The sequence below is a fragment of the Spermophilus citellus genome (assembly GCF_964194105.1).
Source record: "Spermophilus citellus genome assembly, chromosome: 10".
NCBI lineage: Eukaryota > Metazoa > Chordata > Mammalia > Rodentia > Sciuridae > Spermophilus > Spermophilus citellus.
Window position 1 is genome coordinate 118,263,035 of NC_138197.1, and position 19,741 is coordinate 118,282,775.

The 19,741-nt window shown below is 35.7% G+C and overlaps 1 protein-coding gene across 1 annotated transcript in view; it reads left to right on the forward strand.

Annotated features, from left to right (window-relative positions):
- Nucleotides 1-19,741, forward strand: part of PARPBP (PARP1 binding protein) — a 55,094-nt gene that overhangs the window by 13,489 nt on the left and 21,864 nt on the right. Inside the window, exons 3-5 of the mRNA XM_081311560.1 lie at nt 7,466-7,699; nt 12,983-13,087; nt 18,144-18,314. Coding sequence (XP_081167686.1) covers nt 7,466-7,699; nt 12,983-13,087; nt 18,144-18,314 — 510 coding nt within the window. The remainder of the gene's footprint in view (nt 1-7,465; nt 7,700-12,982; nt 13,088-18,143; nt 18,315-19,741) is intronic.

Sequence of the window (19,741 nt, forward strand, 5' to 3'; positions counted from 1 at the left end):
GTTGAAATACTTTGTCTTCATTGTCTGATGTTCTATCTTCTAAGTGTTCTACTTTGCTGGTAGTATTCTCATTTGAGTTTTTAAGTTGGTTTATTGCTTCCTGCATTTCTAGGATTTCTGTTTGTTTGTTTTTTATAACCTCTATCTCCCTATATAGTTGATCTTTTGCTTCTTGGATTTGTTTATGTGATTCATTGTCGAAGTGATCTTTCATTGTCTGATTTTGCTGTCTAATGTCTTCCTTGCGACTCCAGATCATCTGAAGCGTGTATATCCTGAACTCTTTATCTGACATTCCATCTGCTGCAGCTATTACCTCTTCTAAAGTTGAGTTGACCTGCATTGCTTGTGGTCCTTTCTTTCCTTGTCTTTTCATACTGCTCGAGTTTCTTTCTGCTTGGTGAAACTGTTGTGTTATTGAATTTTCCCCCTATATATTTATATTGCTCTTGTATAGTTGCAACGTCTCCCTTGCAGGGGTGGGCGGCGGCTGTGCTCCTCCTCCAATTGGGGTGATCTGTCTATCACGCAGGTGGGCCACTGGGCCCCTTCTCCAGGTCAAGTGGTCTGCCTACCTTGTGGGCAACAACTGGGCCCCTCCTCCAATAGGGATGATCTGTCTACCACACTGGCGGGCCGCTGGGCCTGTTCTCCAGTTTGCAGTTCTGCCTACCTTGCAGGCGCAGGCGGCGGCCTTGCCCCTCCTCCAAATGGGGTGATCTTTCAACTAGACCAGCGTGCAGCTGGGCCCCTTCTCCAGGACGCGCGGTCTGCCTACATTGTGGGTGGCAGCTGGGCCCTTCCTCCGATTGGGGTGATGTGCCTACCACGCCGGCGGGCCGCTGGGCCTGTTCTCCTGGTTGGTCGCAGGTCTGCCTACCTTGCAGGCGTGGGCGGCGGCTCTGCACCTCCTCCAATTGGGGTGATGTGTCTACCACTCTGGCCGGCCGCTGGGCCTGATCTGCTGGTCGGTGGCAGGCCTGCCTACCTTGCAGGCGCGGGCGGCGGCTCTGCACCTCCTCCAATTGGGGTGATGTGCCTACCACGCCAGTGGGCCGCTGGGCCTGTTCTGCCGTTGGGTTGCAGGTCTGCTTACCTTGCAGGCGTGGGCGGCGGCTCTACCCCTCCTCCAATTGGGGTGATGTGTCTACCACTCTGGCCGGCCGCTGGGCCTGATCTGCTGGTCGGTGGCAGGCCTGCCTACCTTGCAGGCACAGGCGGAGGCTCTGCTCCTCCCCTCCTCCAATTGGGGTGATGTGTCTACCACGCCGGCGGGCCACTGGGCCTGCTCCGCCGGTCGGTCACAGGTCTTCCTTTGTAATTTGAATGCCTTTTATTTTTCTCTTGCCAAATGGCTCCAGCTGGGATTTATCGTTCCACAATGAATAGAAGTGGTGCAAATGAGCATCCTTATCTTATTCCTGATCTTAGAAGGAAAGATACTTTTTCATGATTGAGTATGATGTTAAGTGTGGGTTTGTCATATATAATCTAAAATGTGTTCAGATATATTCTTCTAGAATTAATTTATTCAGAGTTTTTATCATGACAGGCTCTTTTGTTTTGTCAAATGATTTTTTTTTAAAATCTTAAGATGACCATATCATTTTTGTCCTTCATTCTGTTAATGAGGTGTATCATGTTTATAGATTTGCATGTGTTGAAACATCCTTACATCATTCAGATTAATCCCACTTGTCGATGGCGAATGATCCTTTTAATGTGCTGTTGAATTTGGTTTATTAGTATTTGGTTGAGGTTTTTTTGCATCTGTTGTTCATCAGGAAGATATTTGCCTGCAGTTTTCTTTTCTCATCATATCTCTTTCTGGCTTTCATATCAGGACTCTTATTGTGCATTTGGAAGTATTCCTCCTATTTAATTTTTTGGAAAAGTTTTTAAGTACCCACAGAACATTATCCAGGATAGTTCATGTGTTAGGCTACAAATAGTCTTAATAAATCTAAGATTGAAACATCAAGTATGTTTTCTGATCACAATGGTATAAAACTAGAAATCAATAATAGAATTTTGGAAAATTCACAAACCATTGGAATGAAAAAATAAACTGAACAACCACAGGGTCAAAGAAATTACAAGGGAAGTTTTAAAATATCTTCCAACAAACAAAAATGGAAACATAACAAAAAAATTCTGGTAAGGAGCCAAAGTAGTTCTAAGTGGGAAGTTTATACCAATAAATATTTACATCAAAAAACAAGATATCTCAAATAGACAGCCTAATGTACCTCAAATAACTAGACAATGAAGAACAAACTCAGCCCAAAGTTAGCAAAAGGAAGGAAATAATAAAGAATAGAGCAGAAATACTTGAGATAAAGACTAGAAAATCAACAGAAAAGATCAATGAAACTTAAGAGTTTGGCTTTTTAAAAAGATAAAATCAACAAACATTTAGCTAGACTAAGAATAAAAGAAATCATAAATGAAAGAAGAGACCTTACAAGTGATAATACAGAAGTATAAATGATCATTCCAAGCCCTGACCAGACTCATATGAACAATATACAACTGTGTAACCTAGAAGAAATACTCAGCTGCCTTGATATAGGCTAAATCATGATGAAATAGAAAATCTGAACAGACCAAATGACATGAAATTGAATCCTGTAATAAAAAGTCTCCCATTAAAGAAAGGCCCCAAACCTGACGGCTTCACTGTGAATACTCCCAAACATTGAAAGAACTAATTGCAACCCTTCTCCATCTCTTCCAGAACACTGTAGAAGACATACTTCCAAACTTACTTTATGAGACTAGGACTTTTCTTAAATTCTCTGTTCATATCTTTGGCTTATAATACCATCAAGTTGGTTTATCTTTGTATTGTTTGAAAGATTCTGTACATATTTTATATACTTTCCTTGTTTTACACTTTGTTCATGTTTTGTGGAGGCAAAATTTTACCTCTGCCCTTCTGGAGTTTTTCCACTGGACCTAAGAATTAAATTGGCAGAAGACAGATCAATAGGGTAAGTGCACAGATTTATTTACTACAAGTCTTCATGTGACATGGGAGTCTTCATAAAGAAATGAAAACCCAGAAGAAAGTTCAAGTTGAACATTTATGTGTGGAATTTGACAGAGACTAATAAAATGAAAATGTGACATAGCAAAGAGATTGAGCCAGGTAGTTAATTGGATAGAGAAGAGGCTAGGAAGGTAAGGTTATTTAAAGAGACCTGTTCAGATTTCTCTTGGCCTCAACTTCCTGTGCTTGACGGTAAGAATGTTACTTTCCTTCTGGAATAGAGAGGACTTTTTAACATGGTAATTTAATCTGCTGTAAGAAACATTGGGAAGTTGAGAGTAGTCTTCTTGCATCTGCTCTTTATTAGTGCTTTTAGCCCAAGTTCTCAATATTTCAGAGCAGCATCATTTATAGTGGCATATCTTTATTCCCTGAGTAGCTTCCAGTGGCCTTCATTTGATCTACTTGAATTGAATGCATTTCACCAGAATTTATATTGGAAATCTGTTGGTTCTTAGTCTGGTATGATCAAGTGCTCCTTTGCTGCTCCATTACCATCTCTACATCAATTCCTAAAACTAGTGCACTTCATTTGTTTCCTTAAATTGTCTTCCCATTCATATTCTTATTCTCAATAGTAGATACCATTGTTCACTGGTCACTGAAAGAGACACCCAACACCCAAGGGTTATCCCAGAGTCCCTTTCCTTTGTTCCCCATTGCAACCCATATCCAAGCCTTGCCAATTTGACTCCCAATGTAAAATTAAAGTGTCTGTCTTTAATAATCTGAAGAAATGACACCAAGGTAAGTAAGAGATTCTGAAGATATAATATAAATAGAACCGTATAGCAGGGGTTAAACCTTGGTGGCCATTTATTAGAAAATAGAGACATTAACGTGATGAAGTACCAGTATTATATATGATTGAAGGCTGTTTTTCTGGAATCAGAACATATTCAAATCCTCTCATTTTAAAAGGATGAACATATTTTATCAACAAGCTAAGTAAAATATACTCTGAAGACGTTTAGTTGTCATAATAAAAATCTTGGTAATATTGAAATATTCAACCAAAGACAGTTTTTATTCAGGGCGTGTGTACGTAAGCAGTAGTTCAGTGTCTTTTTCTGCTTGCTAATTTGCTGCTTGCCAATTCACTTAATTCACTGTGAAAGTTCAGATTCTAGGTGGGGAAGAGGAGAGGTGAGTCTGACTGAACTTTTCACAGTTCACAATTGGGTGTGCATGTGTGCAGTGAGTGGTGTTGTTGTTTTGCAGTTCAGTTTTATTTAGCTCTATGGCACCGTCAACTATGCTCAGACTTCCAAGCACTCAACAGTATAAAGCACCACACACGCCCCTACATAACAGCAGGTGGTAATAGTAGGGTGGAGTGGGTTATATATATATCCTTTACCTATATGTTTCATCCTTTGAATTCTTTTTACTTAAGTTCTCTTAAGTTTGAAAGCATGAGTCCTACAGTGTGTCCTTACAACTGAATTTTATTACAACTAAACTCTTGAATACCTAGTAGAATTGTTAGTCTGTCATGTCATGTTTGTTTTATTAACTGCTTAAATGGAAGAAAAAGTATGTTACAATAATCTTTGGGTTTTATATTTTTCACATTCTTTTTGAGGGGGAATTTTTTTGGCTTGACTCATGACTCCAAAAGCTTTATATTGCTAAAAAGGTAACCTATAGATTCATTGAGGACTTGACTTTACTATATGGCAAATATACATAACTTCATTAGTTGGCAAATAGTATTGTGGTCTTTTCTTTCTTTGGAAATGATTTCGTAGTTTGAATCTGTCTGGCAATTACGTTATATTGAATATTTTTCACCTTATATGCTCTTACTAAGAAGGCTTCAAATGTTTCATTTTGTGAAATAGACAAAGGTATCAGTTTTATTACTTCATGGAAAGCAATCTCAGCATCTGTGGTAGACTTGTCACATTTGAAAATGACCTAATAGTGACCCAAGAAATGAGAAGAAAGAGGTTTTACATTTTTATTGTATTTATGTACCACCCTTCTCCCAACAATTATTTTACTTAGAGTAGGAAAAGAGAAAGGAAACTGACATTTTTTATTCTACCATTTATCAGGTATTATTTCATTTGTACAATCTCATTTTTTAACCAAGGAAACTGGTCACACTATGGTTTAATGCTCTTTACTAGCAAGCAAGGTCAATAACCAAGATCACACAATTAATTAGTGCTCTTTAATAGATCTGCTATCTTTCATACTAACAACAAAAGTTTCATAATTCAAAAATGTAAATTGTATTTACAATTTTGAATTATTATAAAGTAACTGATATAATATATAATCAGAGTACAAGTGCTCTGAAAAATGTGTAACTCTTGCTTTGCTCATTTGATTCTTATGAAATACAATCCTTAGGTCCATCAGAGAATTAAAGAATTGAACATTTTGAACTTCCTTCATATATTAGCCAGCTGGCGTGTTCTCCTACCAAAACATTTTCTGATTTGACCACAGACTCTCTCAATCAGTTGTTACTGGTTTGAATAATAGAATATGCTGTCATGGTGGGCACCTGATCATGAAAACTGATATCTGGAGTGCATTTTTATTTGGATTTAAAATGTTTTTACTGTCCCAGTATAAACACTGTTAATCTAGTCAAAACCTTTTCTCACAAGATGAAGAGCTTGCATGGTTTTATTTTAACTGGTTGTATTCAACAGAGTGAGAATAAATTGTACATTTACATTAGGCAAAAATCTTAATTGATTTTAAACATGAAGAATGTCATACCAACAACAGTTTTAGAAATTTTTCAGATAAAATAAGTGAGTTTTGAAACTCTAAATATCTGGATTTATTTAATTTAATACCACTTGGAAATATTCTGGACTGTAAGCTTTCTGGAATTGGGAATTTAAGTATCCAATTTTTGATGCAGTGCTGGGAAGTTACAAATCTGTCTTATGTTTGGGTTTGAGAATTACTGATTTGTTTTGGTTGTTCATTGAACTAGCTTCATAGACAATAGTGAATTTTCATATTCCTGGTATAATAGGTCCCTATCCTAAGAACAACAGGATGATTTTCTTAGTCGTTCTCCAGATGGAAAAGTATAGTTAATTATTTTAAGACAGCTTTGGACATCTTGTCATAAATTTGGATAGTAAGTAGCAAATGTGACTGATTATCATAAAAGATATGAAGATAAAGATTTCAATGCATCAAATATATAGAAAATGTGGGTTGGGTGTGTTGATTTCTTTTTATTATTCTTCATTGTATAAAGATGGTGTTAACAATTTAGTTTCAGTGAATTATGCAGTTCTTAATTATCCTCCCATCTTCAAATGGGTTTAGTGGAAAGGGCTTGGTATTAGCAGAAACTACTAATATATTAAGGGAACATAACAACTGAAGATAGCACATATTACATTTTTACAAAATCACATATGAATACTGAAACATATTTGTTATTCATGCTACGTTGGAAAGAAACGTGAATGAAAGCTGCCATTTTTTAGTCGTCAGTGTTATTAGTATGTAGAGTATTAATGTAGGAAAAGGATGCATGCAGTCCCTAAAAACCAAAACCTTCAGCATGTCCAGTGAGAGAATTTATCGTGTAGATATTGACGAAGAGACTTTAAATAAATTTTTGTTGTTAGATAAAGTACTGACACACAAACATGTTGGTAACATTAGTGGGTCTCTAAGCAACTATAAGTCACTGTAGCCAGATTACAATCTGTTTTATTTCATTCAGGAAAATTAGAAAATCAAAATAGAGAAAGCAAAAGAATATTTTGCCTGATTAGAAACATCTGAGAACCTATAGAAAAAAACCTGACTTTTGCTTTTTAACGCTTATTTGTTACAGTTTAGTGTGTCTATAAACAGGGAAGAATCAAAATTATTTTCAAGCCCTAGGTTTTAGCACTGATATTTTGTTTACCCTCCAACACTAGTGGAATGAAATATCATTTTGAAAAAACTCCTAAGACCATATTTTCAAGACATTGAAACATTGTGTTGTGTAGGAATCATTATGACGTTAGCAATTTTTAATAAAAGATTAAAGATGTATTAGGTAAGGCTGCAGATCCATGTTGCTCAGTGGTAGAGGGTTTGCCTAACATGTGAGGTCCTGAGTTCAATTCCCAGGACTGTAAAACAAAACAAAACAGCAAAAACTCATTAATTAAAAGGAAGTAAATATTACAGAAACAAATGTTTCCCAGTCAGTAGTACTTTAAGGACTTATCACTGCCCACTCCTCCTTTCACCCTGAGTATAAGAAATCCAGTGAAATTTAGGAAATAAGTCTATGACTCTGTTTACCAGTTTTGTCATGTGCAAGTTTTGCCTCATCAAAATTTTATGTGCATTTCCCATCTCAATTATAAGTTAATGAATATATTGGCACCCAACTTTATCCTTTTTTTCTCTTGGCATCATCTCTTTCAGCACTATGAAGAATTTACAGTCTCTCTCAGTGATGTTTTAATGACATGGAAATTCTTACTACATGAGAAATTAAACTTACCCATTGAAGATATGGAAGTGGTTGACCATTATGAAGACATTAAGAAGACTTACGATGATTTTTTGACGAATAGTAATATGGTAGATCTCATCGACATTTATAAAAAATGTAGGATTTTGACTTCTAATTGTGAAAATAATGACATGATATCCCCCGTAAGTATTTTTAAAAATAACCCTATTTTAATAGAACTAAATTTCAGCTAGGCTACTTTTATATATGTATATGTACATATGTATTTATTTATTGGTATTGGGGATTGAATCCCAAGGGTGTTACCACCAACCTACATCCCAAGCCCTTTTTATTTTTTTATTTTGACACAGTGTCCCACTGCGTTATTTAGGGTCTTGCTAAGTTGCTGAGGCTGGCTTTGAACTTGCAGTCCTCCTGCCTAGAGTAGCTGAGATTACAAACATGCACCATTAAATCATAGTTACACAGTTATAGTAATTTGAGGAAGATTCTGAAAGAAGGCAGAGAATATAGTCTTTGTTCTGGTTAGTAACATGTTCGGAGAAAAACAAAAGCTCTAGTAATTTGATAATGTTTTTGCTTTGGTGATCATGTTAAGAATGGAAAATTTAGGTACCTGAAAGCTAGTTATTATTTGAAAGAAATATTTTGGTGGTAAATTTTTGTTAAACTTGTGTTATTATTTGGTTGCTATAACAGTTTTTTATTAGATCAAAAAATATTGTAACAAATCAGTACCAAATGCATGTTATTTTTTTTTAAATTATGTCAAGAACTGCTTTTCTAAAATGTATTTTTTCTTGGTTGAATGTGCATCTGTTATTCAGCATATGTTATATGAATGACTATTATGGTTTTTCTCTTATGGATTAATAATATTTTATTTTGTGATGGGAGTGTCATTTATCTTATGAGAATAGTATGGGGCAATATGTGTGAGATATAGATTTCTTTTTTTGTACAACCATAGTTATTTTTTAATAGAATACAAATTAAAAAATTAAATACAGTAGCATCCCTTGTAGTTTGGTTTTGTTTACATTGGAATTTATGAATCCTTTTTTAGAATATGTTCATCTGTATCTAATTTTTTAAAAGCATTGAAGGTGCTCTTTATTTTAAGATTTACTGAATGCTATAAAGCAGTGGTTAAATAGTAGTAATAGCTAAATAAGTGTAGCTGGAATTAGAAGAAGATGTTTACTATATTTTATAAGATAATTTGAATACTTTGTAAATATTTCCATATGGTAATATTGTTTTAGTTGTTTATAATGGAAACTTCTACTAAAAAAGTGAGTTAGAAAAAAATAGAAGCTTATTTCACTCCTAAAAGATGTTGAAATATATGCAATTAGGACTGATGTGATATTTCATGGTTATCAGAGATCCAAGCTTTTCCTGTCGTGCTGCTTTCCCCATCTCATGTTCCATCTTAATTCTTGTCCTCTGTCCTCAAGACCACCTACCTCATGGTTCAGGATGACCACTGAAGCTCCAGACATTGTATCAGCATTCTTTGCTACAGGAAGTAGTAAGAGGGAACAGCAATCTCCTTTTAGGGAGACATAGCTCTTTTGCTTCCATTTTGGTTAGTCACATGGGCACTCCAAGCTGAGGGAGGGTGGAGAAGATAGTCATTATTCTGGGTAGTAACATGCAAGGATAAAATAGATCATGGAGTTGGAGAGTTGGCAGTTTGTTGTCTTTGCCTCACTGGGCTCCATGGAGGTCTTTGCTTATAACTTCCTCAAAATGTGTTGCCCACGTGCATGTTCATCCCACACATGCACATCCACAGTGTGGTAAGGGTACTTGCAAGTGGAGATAGTTAACTTAGTAAATTCTCCCCTAGCTGTACTTTTTTTGCTTGCTTGTTGAGGTGATTTTTTACTACTTTTTACTACTTTACTTTTTGAGAGGCTAATCATATATAAGCATTGAGTTGTAGAAACAAGAAAGAAGATGAACCAGCACTAGTGTGATATAACTGAGGATTTTAGGCACATTGTTTTCATCCTGTGCCTTGTCCCTGTCTGAGTTTTCTAAAAAGCTTCCTCATTTGAGTGTATTAACCTGCAGTATGAGATTTATAAGGTGCACATTTGGGTTGTCTGTGAGGGAGGTGGTCTCCAAATAGTAACATATCTCCCTTGAAGGACACCAGGAATGAAAATTGAAACTGCTAAAATGTAGTGCATGAAGAAATTTTCTATATTTAAACTCTGAAACATTAATAGTTTGGTCTTTGATATTTATGCTTGCTCTAAGGAAATTTCTAGTGAGGAAAAAATGGACAGATGTATTTCTCAAAAATGTACTAAATATAACACTAATTTATGCTTAAGTGCCTTTAAACTTATATATTAGACTATTCCAAATGATTCTGAATTTTCATTACCATGATAAAATTTATTTGCTTCTTATTATAGCTTAAATAAGGCAGGAATTATGAGGAATTAGGATAAAGCTAAGACAGCAACCTGTAAACTTGAAGCATTCCCCTTTCACCTTCGTTTTCTGGTTTATAATTCCTCTCCTGAGGACCATGGTTGTAGCGCCGTAGGCATCTGGAAGCAGACAAGGTTTGGTTCTAGCTGGAGTGGAAGTGGAGATTTGGTGAACAGCTTGCTTTCTCATGAACTAGTGGGTATCTGAAAGATAGCGTCAGATCTGGGGTGAGGAGCAGAAGAGCTTAACCACAGAGACTTTTGGATCCTCTGAGCAAGGTCAGCAAATATCTTCTGTGAGTATGCCCAGATTCCCTGTCCTTCTAGGCAAGAAGGAGCAGATGGGTGGGCTTGCTTCCTGTTGGTGAGGCTTGGGAGAACATTGGGAGAACATGGGACTTTGTTCGCTTCGACAGCCTCTTTTTTTCTCCCACTGCTGTGCCATAGAAGACATTTCACCTTCCATTACTTGCAGAGCTGTCATGTTAGAGCTGAGCCCCAAACTGCCAGTGAAGAAAACCAACAAACCATCTACAGGTTACCAGCAGCCAGAGAAGGATAGGTCAGCTTACAACATACCTGCCCAACAGAACAGAGCTGCTAGAGGGGAATGACAACTTGAATATACATAATTATTAGGTACTTAAGGAAACTCAAGGATAGCAGCCACACATAAGACTTCCTAGATTTTGCAAACAACAAACTCCAAACCCAAAACAAGCCACATCTGCAGGGCTTCAGTGTGGGTGGTGTGGCACCAGGAATATATCAGGGTGTTGGGCTGAAGGACTACACTGGCACTGGTGGGTGCGATCTGCAGTTGCCCAGGGCAGCCAGGGAAGTGGTATTGGAGCCCAAGGCCCAGCTTCTGGGGCTGAACTCTGAGTAGGAAGGGACTTCTTGAAAAAGCTCAGAAAACACAGCACTCCTGAGGAAGCAGCCCCTAGTTGGAACCTGAGACCACCAGGCGATTCCTCTAACCTTTGTTAAAGGAGATCCAGAGCGTGGGTCCCCCATGCCTGCAGGGGTCAGCTCTGCAGCCACCTCCAGCAAGAGGAGGCCTTGCATGATCTAGGCCTCCAACAGGTGCAGTGGGCAGTTAGGGCCACCAGACCTCCTCACTCCTAGGGAAGATCTTACCCTGTTGGCCTCTGCCCAGCATCTTGGGCAGAAGCAGAAGCTCAAGCCCTTCAGTTTAACCCAGAAAACTGCCAGCAAACCTCCAGAGTCCTCATGTCTTAGAGACACCTGTCTTTGTGGACACCTTGTGGTTACTAAATACAAAGCAAGATTTTGTTCTTATAAATGTTTGTCCCGTGTTGTGCCCCGGCCCCAAACTTTATCCACAAACATTTGTTTTTCTCTTCCCCCAAACAAACAAACAAACAAAAAGCTTTTTAACCCCAACCCTTCCTCTGCTGCTTTTGGGTCCCTCTTTCAGGTATGTGGATAGGTGGGCTGGCTCTCCTCAGGCATGCAGATAAAAGCCTATTGCTAGAGAGGGATCAAAAGGACTACCTATAAATGTTATCACAGACTGGATTGATAAAATAGTATATAATAGATTGTAGGGACATGTAAGGTCTAGGGTGTTCTGTTTTAAGAGATGGATAAAAGCTTTATTCTCAAAGCTGCAGGTGTTGGGGGGGAAGTATTCAGCCTCAAGAATTCCATTCTCCTTGGAAGTACTTGCATTTCTTTGGAGGCTTTCAACAGAGAGAATGAAATCTCTCACAAAGAGGAATTAGATGCAGGCTAGTATTTCATCAACTGATGTTCTGAGTATGATAAGAATTTATTCTTTGTGTAAGATGTCTCCACCTTTGTGACTTTTATGAGCTAGTTCTTCCTGTATAAGCTATTACAGAGGTTCATTCCCCTCCCCCCTTTTTTTAGCAATTACCAGGTTATAAAATTATCATGCTTATATAAGTGATAAAAGCTTGTTGATTTTTCAAATAAATTATGAGAGTATGAAGCAGGAAAAGTTGTGTAACTACATACAGATAAATACTTCAGAGTAACTCCTATTCTTTTTGAGAAATAAGCCATTTTTATGAGAATTTAAAAAAAAGAAGATAAAAACAAATTCAAAATCAAGTTAGTATCCTGAAAATCAAGGACAATAAATTTTCTTATTTGTCTGATTTTAATTTGTGCATTATAATTACATGTGATAGTAAATTTATTTATACATGCACACAATAAAACAATATAATTTGGTCAGTACCTCCCATTTTCTTCTCCCTCCTCCAGATTTCCTTCCTCTATCCATCTCCGTTCTATTTGCATGAGGTTCACCCCTTAAGTGCCATCCATTCTCCTGCAAAAGACATCATTTTATTCTTTATGGCTAGATAAAGCTCCATGATATATATACTGCATTTTATTTATTCAAGCACAATAAAAATTTAAAGTACAGAATAAATACAACATTATGAAATAAAGGAAAAGAAACTTGGAGGTTAAATCTAGAGGAATTAACATGAAAATGATAGTACTCCAAGGAAGGAAAACAGATGCATATGAGGGCATAATTAAATATGTATATTTGTTATAATAAACAGTTTCCTTAGCTGGGAGACCCAACTCTGCTAATGATGAGTATTTAACAGTTCCAGGCTATACTGATGAGAAAATATGTGCCTCTTCACATTCTGGTAAAATTCCTGAACTCTTAAGGATAATGATGAATCTTACTAGTTTCTTTATTTAACTATAATTTATCCTTTAATTATAATTTAAATATAAGTTTGTTATTTAACAAAAATTTTAATTCCATGCCCTGAAGGAAGAGGACCTGCAAATCTTATCCTTGATCAAGATTATCATTTATCAGTCAAGTTGAAGGATTTATGAAATATGAAAAAGAATATCATGCTAATATCTCATATGAAGAATTCCATGTATAGTCAATAACTGCCAACAAGTATCAAGTAATATTCTGCACTGGAATATCAGTGACATTATGTGTGAATTTTTTTTATTAGTAATACCCTATATTTTCTGCAGATTCAACTACTGGATTTTCTCTGTGGCAAAGAGCATGCAGGAGATGATGAAAATGATCTTTATATGCCAATGTCACCGGTAAAACACAACCAGGATCATGAAAAGGTATTGATAGATTAGTAAATTAAAGCAGAATATGAGCCCCTTCAAATCACTATGTATTTGATGGTTCATTTGAGCTATTAATGTTTTGTTCTTTTAAAATTTTTATAAGTTTTTAGTTTGTTGAAATAAACTATTTGCAAAAATTTTAATATACTGGAGTCTAGAGAAAGAGCCTGATACTAATCAGGTTATTCATGGTTTGGGGCCAAGGCAACTTCCACTAAGCAAAAATAAGTATCGTTCAAAGAACCAGAAAAATAGGTGAACTTTCAGTTTCTGCACCTCACATATACTATTTTAGACGTGTGATTCTTGGGAGAATATGTTTTATTGAAAAATCTGGCCTGTATCCTTTGAAGTAATACAAATGATGTACTACCTACAATTAAGAGTTCTGACCACAGGTTTTGCTGTGGAAACGAATTACAGAACATTAGAGCCACATACAGGTTTGGTCTAATACAATTTGCTTTCAGCTGCATGTTATGCTAGGTATCTAATTACATGTAGTGTTTCTATGATTAATTAAATCACCATTGACAAGAGTTAGAGAGTATTGGGAAAAATAGTAAAATTATATTTAACATACTTTAAAAAATATGGTGTATAAAAGATCTAGAGTGCACCTACTTGTATAACCAACTGCTGCATTAAGTCAACACATTGGTGAATTACCTTCTTAATTTTTCAGAAAACTTTTCTGAGATTGATTCTTCCAGAAGACCTATATTTTACAGATTGTACTTTTAAAAACATATTTTATTACTGCCTTCAAGTAAATACCTGCATTCTGGATTTAATTTAGTTTAGTTTTTTTTATGTGTATCTGATTTTATTTCTATCCTTTGCACCTTATCTCTAAAATTCTTCACTATATACTTCCTGCAAATTAGGGATGACCACAGTATCACTTATCATATAAAGAAAACTTAAATACCCATTAATATAATTTACTACCTTTCTACTCCAATTTCAGCATTTGTCCCCAAAATGGTTTTATATCTCTTTAGACTCTTAATTTATAAGAATTCCCCTCATCTTTTTGTTTCTTCCTTTTTAATTATCTGATGAATACTCTGGTAATATTTAACTTGTTCTTTTATTTGCTTTCTGTCTGTCTGTCTGTCTCTCTCTCTCTCTTTTAATTTTTTGGTACTGGGTATTGAACCCAGGGGTACTTTATCCCTGATCTATACCCCAGTCCTTTTTATTGGTTTTGTTGTTTTTGAGATAGGGGTTGCTAAGTTGCTGAGGCTGGCTTTGGACTTCTGATCCTCCTCCCTCAGCCTCCTGAGTCACTGAGATTATAGGCACATGCCATTATGCCCAGCTACTTGCTGTAATTCTAATAAACTGGAAGTTAGAAGTTTAAATTTGGGCTTAATATTTTTTAAGAAATAGTTTATAACAGATGTGGAGAATTTCATTTTGTATCACTTCAGGAGGCACAAAAAGGCTGCCCCAAATTGCAAGGTCTCTACAAAATAAAAATGTATTTTTCGGGTTGGCTGGGGTTGTGGCTCAGTGGTAGAGCGCTGCCTAGCACATGTGCAGCGCTGGGTTCGATCCTCAGCACCACATAAAAATAAATAAATAAAATAAAGATATTGTGTCCAACTGCAACTAAAAACAATTTAAAAACTAACATGTTAGTTTTCTCTTTGCTGTCAGCATATGTCTGTGGGGTGATACTTTAGCACTGTGTAAATAACCTTATTTCCCAACAATGTTTCCCTAATGGTTTTATGTATGCATTGGTGATCCTTGCCTGAGTCAAATATTTAGCATTTATAGAAAGGTGAGTTTATTTTTTTGTCATGTGTACATTAATTACCTGCCATTTCTCAGTAAAGAAAAGCTTTATCTTGTTAAATGGGACAAGGTGTGGTTCTGTTAAAATGTCAAGGTTAATGCTTAATTCTCTATCATGGGAATTGGTATACATAAGAGGCAAATAAGATTTTTTTTCTATTTTCTCCTTTTTTGTTTGTAGATTGCTGTGGAGTCATGGATTTTTATTTATGTAGTTTTTATTTATGCCGTGTTAGATTTTTTGAGCATTTTCTTTTCTCTCAAGCCCACCTCGAATGTTTCTTGCCCAGACCACCATGTTCCTTTTAGTGATTTTTAACTATTTTCTTAAAATTAAGTTTTCACTTACATTCTCACTTTTTTTCCTCTTCTGCTCCAAAGCTTGACAAACTGCTTACCAAATTGGCTGATCTTTTCTCAGTGGCACTTAAGAACTACATTCATGTATGAGGAGGGGAGATCTCTTACAGCCTCCTTTTCTTTGATCTGTCTTGCTCCTGGTACTATATAGGGGAAAATCTAAGAGTAATTGTTATTATACTTTTTTTTTTTTTTTTTTTTTTTTTTTGGTACCAGGGATTGAGCTCAGGGGCACTGGATCTCTAAGCCACATCCCTGCCCTATTTCGTATTTTATTTAGAGACAGGGTCTCACTGAGTTGTTTAGTACTTTGCTTTTGCTGAGGCTGGCTTTAATTCTCAATCCTCCTGCCTCCTGAGCCATTGGGATCACAGTTGCAGGCAATCTTACCTGGCTTTTTATATACTTTTTAAAAAGAGAGAAATGAGCTGATTTGTATATGTAAAAAGATCTAATCTCTTAGAATTTTGGCTTACAGTTATAAAACATTATCCTAAAGTAATTTCCATGATGGAGAAACTGATGGGTCTTCATTGTACCTATATTTAAAAAACATGATAGGTATTGGGGGTGTAGCCTGAATAAGTGAATAAGCACAAGGCCCTGTGTTTGAGGCCCTGGCCCACCACCAAAACAAAGCAAAAACAACCAAAGAAAACTTTCCAAAAACTCATAATTTGTTTATTTGTGTTAATCCTATGCTTTTTATCTTTTGCTTCCTGGGACTGTCTTTTCTAGGAGAATTTTATCTTACTAGTTAGCTGGTGGATTTGATTTTCTGAGGGCCATTAAAGTTAGAGCCACATTGACAGCTCTGAAGTTTCTAATTTTTCTTTTCAGAAGGTATTTTTGGAAGTCAACATATTTCTATTGAAAGGCTAAAGTTACTTTTTTGGGCTATGGTCTTGCCAAGATATACTTTGATCACCAAATTTGCTTACACCAAAATCTTCAAATAGAAGAATGGAATGAATTTAAGAAACAATATCTTTGTTTCTTTATTTTATTTTTCCTAAAGTGTTAAACTACTGTTTTAGAATTCTGAGTAATGAAGGGAAAAAGATTAAAGAGCCCCCCAAATCATTACTTAAATAAAAAATTCTATCAGTATATCTGTTCTAATCCAACTTATTGTTATTATTATTATTATTTTTTGGCAAATGTAAACATGTATGAGTTAACCAAGGAGGCAAAAAAATACCTGTACAAATTGCAAATTTTTTTATTTTAGAAAAACTTTGTTCAAGAGCAGGGAGGAAGAGTAGGAAGAAAAGAGTAACATTAAACAGAGACATGAGATGGGAGGGAAAGGGAGAGAAAAGGGAAATTGCATGGAAATGAAGGGAGACCCTCATTGCTATACAAAATTACATATAAGAGGTTGTGAGGGGAATGGGAAAATAAACAAGGAGAGAAATGAATTACAGTAGATGGGGTAGAGAGAGAAGATGGGAGGGGAGGGGAGGGGGGATAGTAGGGGATAGGAAAGGTAGCAGAATACAACAATTACTAATAGGGCATTATGTAAAATTGTGGATGTGTAACCGACATGATTCTGCAATCTGCATTTGGGGTAAAATTGGGGGTTCATAACCCACTTCAATCTAATGTATGAAATATGATATGTCAAGAGCTTTGTAATGTTGTGAACAACCAATAAAAAAAAAAAAAACTTTGTTCAAACTGAGATTGAATATCAGCATTTCAGTAAGAATTAAGGGATAGGAAAAGCAACTTGGACCTGTCAGAAAGCTTAAATAAAATTGTCCAATTTCTAAACAAATCTCACAAATATTTTGTGGTATGGATAGAATCAGTTTATTAAACAAATAAATAGAACAGTATCCTTATTTTTGGTATCTTGGAAAAGCTTCAGTTTTGTGGATTTTGTTAATTTAAGCCCTTGCTTCTGGACATCATAACTGTACTCATGTGGACTGCTTTTACAGAGAGCCTCTTTAAAACCCACTTGCACATACAAGAGCAGGGAAACCATAACTGCCATGTTATTTGACCATAATGATGGGTCTAGATGTCCAATTCAGCCATGAGTTAAAAGAAACACTCCATCTGTGAGGACTCCAAGATGTTTTTCCCTGATGTTTGCCCAGGATCACAGATCAGAAATTTAGAATATTTTTAGCCTTAAAGAGTAGGTTGTAAATGTGGATATATATACACACATACACAAGACTTGATGCCTCTGTCAGGTTCTCCCTAATCTTATTTTTTGCTTCAATAGTCTGTAACTCTGCATGACACCAGTAAATATCAGCATCAACTGAATGCTATTATTTAACATTTAGTTAAATCTGTTCATTTTCAATATCTACTAGTTCTCAAAACTTAAACATTTAACTTAAATCTGGCATTTAAGGAATGTAGCTATGGGAACAAATAGAGCCAGTTGGCTCGTGGTCTAAACTTCTGAAATTTTATTATTGGCTATTATTTAGTGGCTGATGTATGCAAGAGAATTAGAAATGCAGATTTGAACTGTATCTTTTGTATCATTTTTTAACAGTCATTTTCCAATAATTATAATAGTTACTATGTACTCATGGTTTCTTATTGTCAGTGAGTTTATTTATAAGAAAGAATATGTTGACTATGCAACCTAAGGTTTCAGTTTATATACAATTCTCATTTCCTAAAGAACTGTGAAGTATTGTGATTGAATCATCATATGTGTTCTTTTTATTTGTTCTTTTTAAATATACGTGATACTAGAGTATATTTCGACATGTTATGCATACATGTATTATTCTTGTGGTTGTACCTGATGTGGAGATTCACTGTGGTGTATTTATATATGTACTACTATACATTGAAAATATTTAGAATAACTGCAATAAAGAAAATAACTGAATATTTTATTGTACAGGTACAGCTACTAGCAAAGAAAGTTATCTTTTCATATTTAAGCCTGCTAGTAAATTCAAAGAATGACCTGGCTCTGGCTCATATTCTCAATATTCCTGATAGAGGACTTGGAAGAGAAGCCTTCACTGATTTGAAACATGCTGCTCAAGAGAAACAGATGTCTATCTATTTGGTATGGAAATGTTATATTGTCATGATTGTGTTAAGACTCTTTGAGCAGTGGGTTCATAAACCCTGATATAGAGTTCTTTTTTTTCCTCTTTGCACATTTTTTATTGTTGCATTATAGTTGTACATAATGATGGAGTTTGTTGCTGCATACTCATACATGCACACAACATGACCATGTATTTTGGCCAGTATCACTCCCCAGCACTTTCCACTTCCTTTCTCTCCTCCCTACCCCTGGATTTTTTTGTGAGATCTTCACCCATCCTCTTTCTTTTCCTTTTCTCTCTCTACCTTTCATATATGTGAGAAAACCTAAAGCCCTTGACCTTCTGGGTTTGGCGCTTAACATAATATTATCAAGTTCCATCCATTTTCCTGCAGTTGACATAATTTTGTTTTTCTTTATGGCTAAATAAAACTCCATTTTGTGTGTGTGTGTGTGTGTGTGTGTGTGTGTGTGTGTATCACAATTTCTTTAGCCATTCATCCATTGATAGACACGTAGGCTGGTTCCATAGTTTGGCTATTGTGCTGCTATAAACATGGGTATATAAGATGACTTTAATTCTTTAGGATAAATACTGAGGAGTGGTATATTTGGGTCATATGGTGGTTCCATGCCTAGTCTTTTGAGGAACTTCCATTCTAATTTCCAAAGTGGTTGTACTAATTTACAATTCCACCAACAGTGTAAAAGTATTCCTTTTTCCCCATATCCTCCCCAGCATTTATTATTATTTGTATTCTTGATGATTGCCATTCTGACTGGAGTGAGGTGAAATCTCATTTTAGTTTTGATTTCCCTAATTGCTAATGATCTTGAACATTTCTTCATATATTTGTTGATCATTTTTATTTCTTCTTTTGAGAAGTATCTGTTTAGTTCATTGCTCCCTTTATTGATTGGGTTTTTTTTTTTTTTTTAAGTTTTTTAATCCTTTGGCAGAAAACTAGCTAGCAAAGTTTTTCTCCCATTCTGCAGGTTATCACTTTACATTCCTAATTATTTCCTTTGCTGTGCAGAAGCATTTTAATTTGATGCCATCCTAATTATTAATTCTTGGCATTGTTCCTGAACTTTAGGGATCTGATGTAGAGTTCTTATGATTATGATGAAACAACTTTTAATCAATCAATTCATGTTCTATCTCTGTATTTGAAAACCAATAGTATTTTTATTTTTTACTATTTTCTTCATGTTTGGCAAGGGAGAAATTCTCTAAAGCACTGTTTAACCACATGTGTTCTGTAGAGTCCTAGCCTTGGTAAATTCTTCTCGTATAAATGTTTCCAAGGCCATAAATTTCAGAAATAGTATATTCCCCATTGGTAATTCATAACGCATGTTTATGTATGAAGAACTCTGAGAAGTTCCTTCATAAAGAAGTCTGCTTCTTAAGTTAACCTGGGACTGGGGTTGTGGCTTAG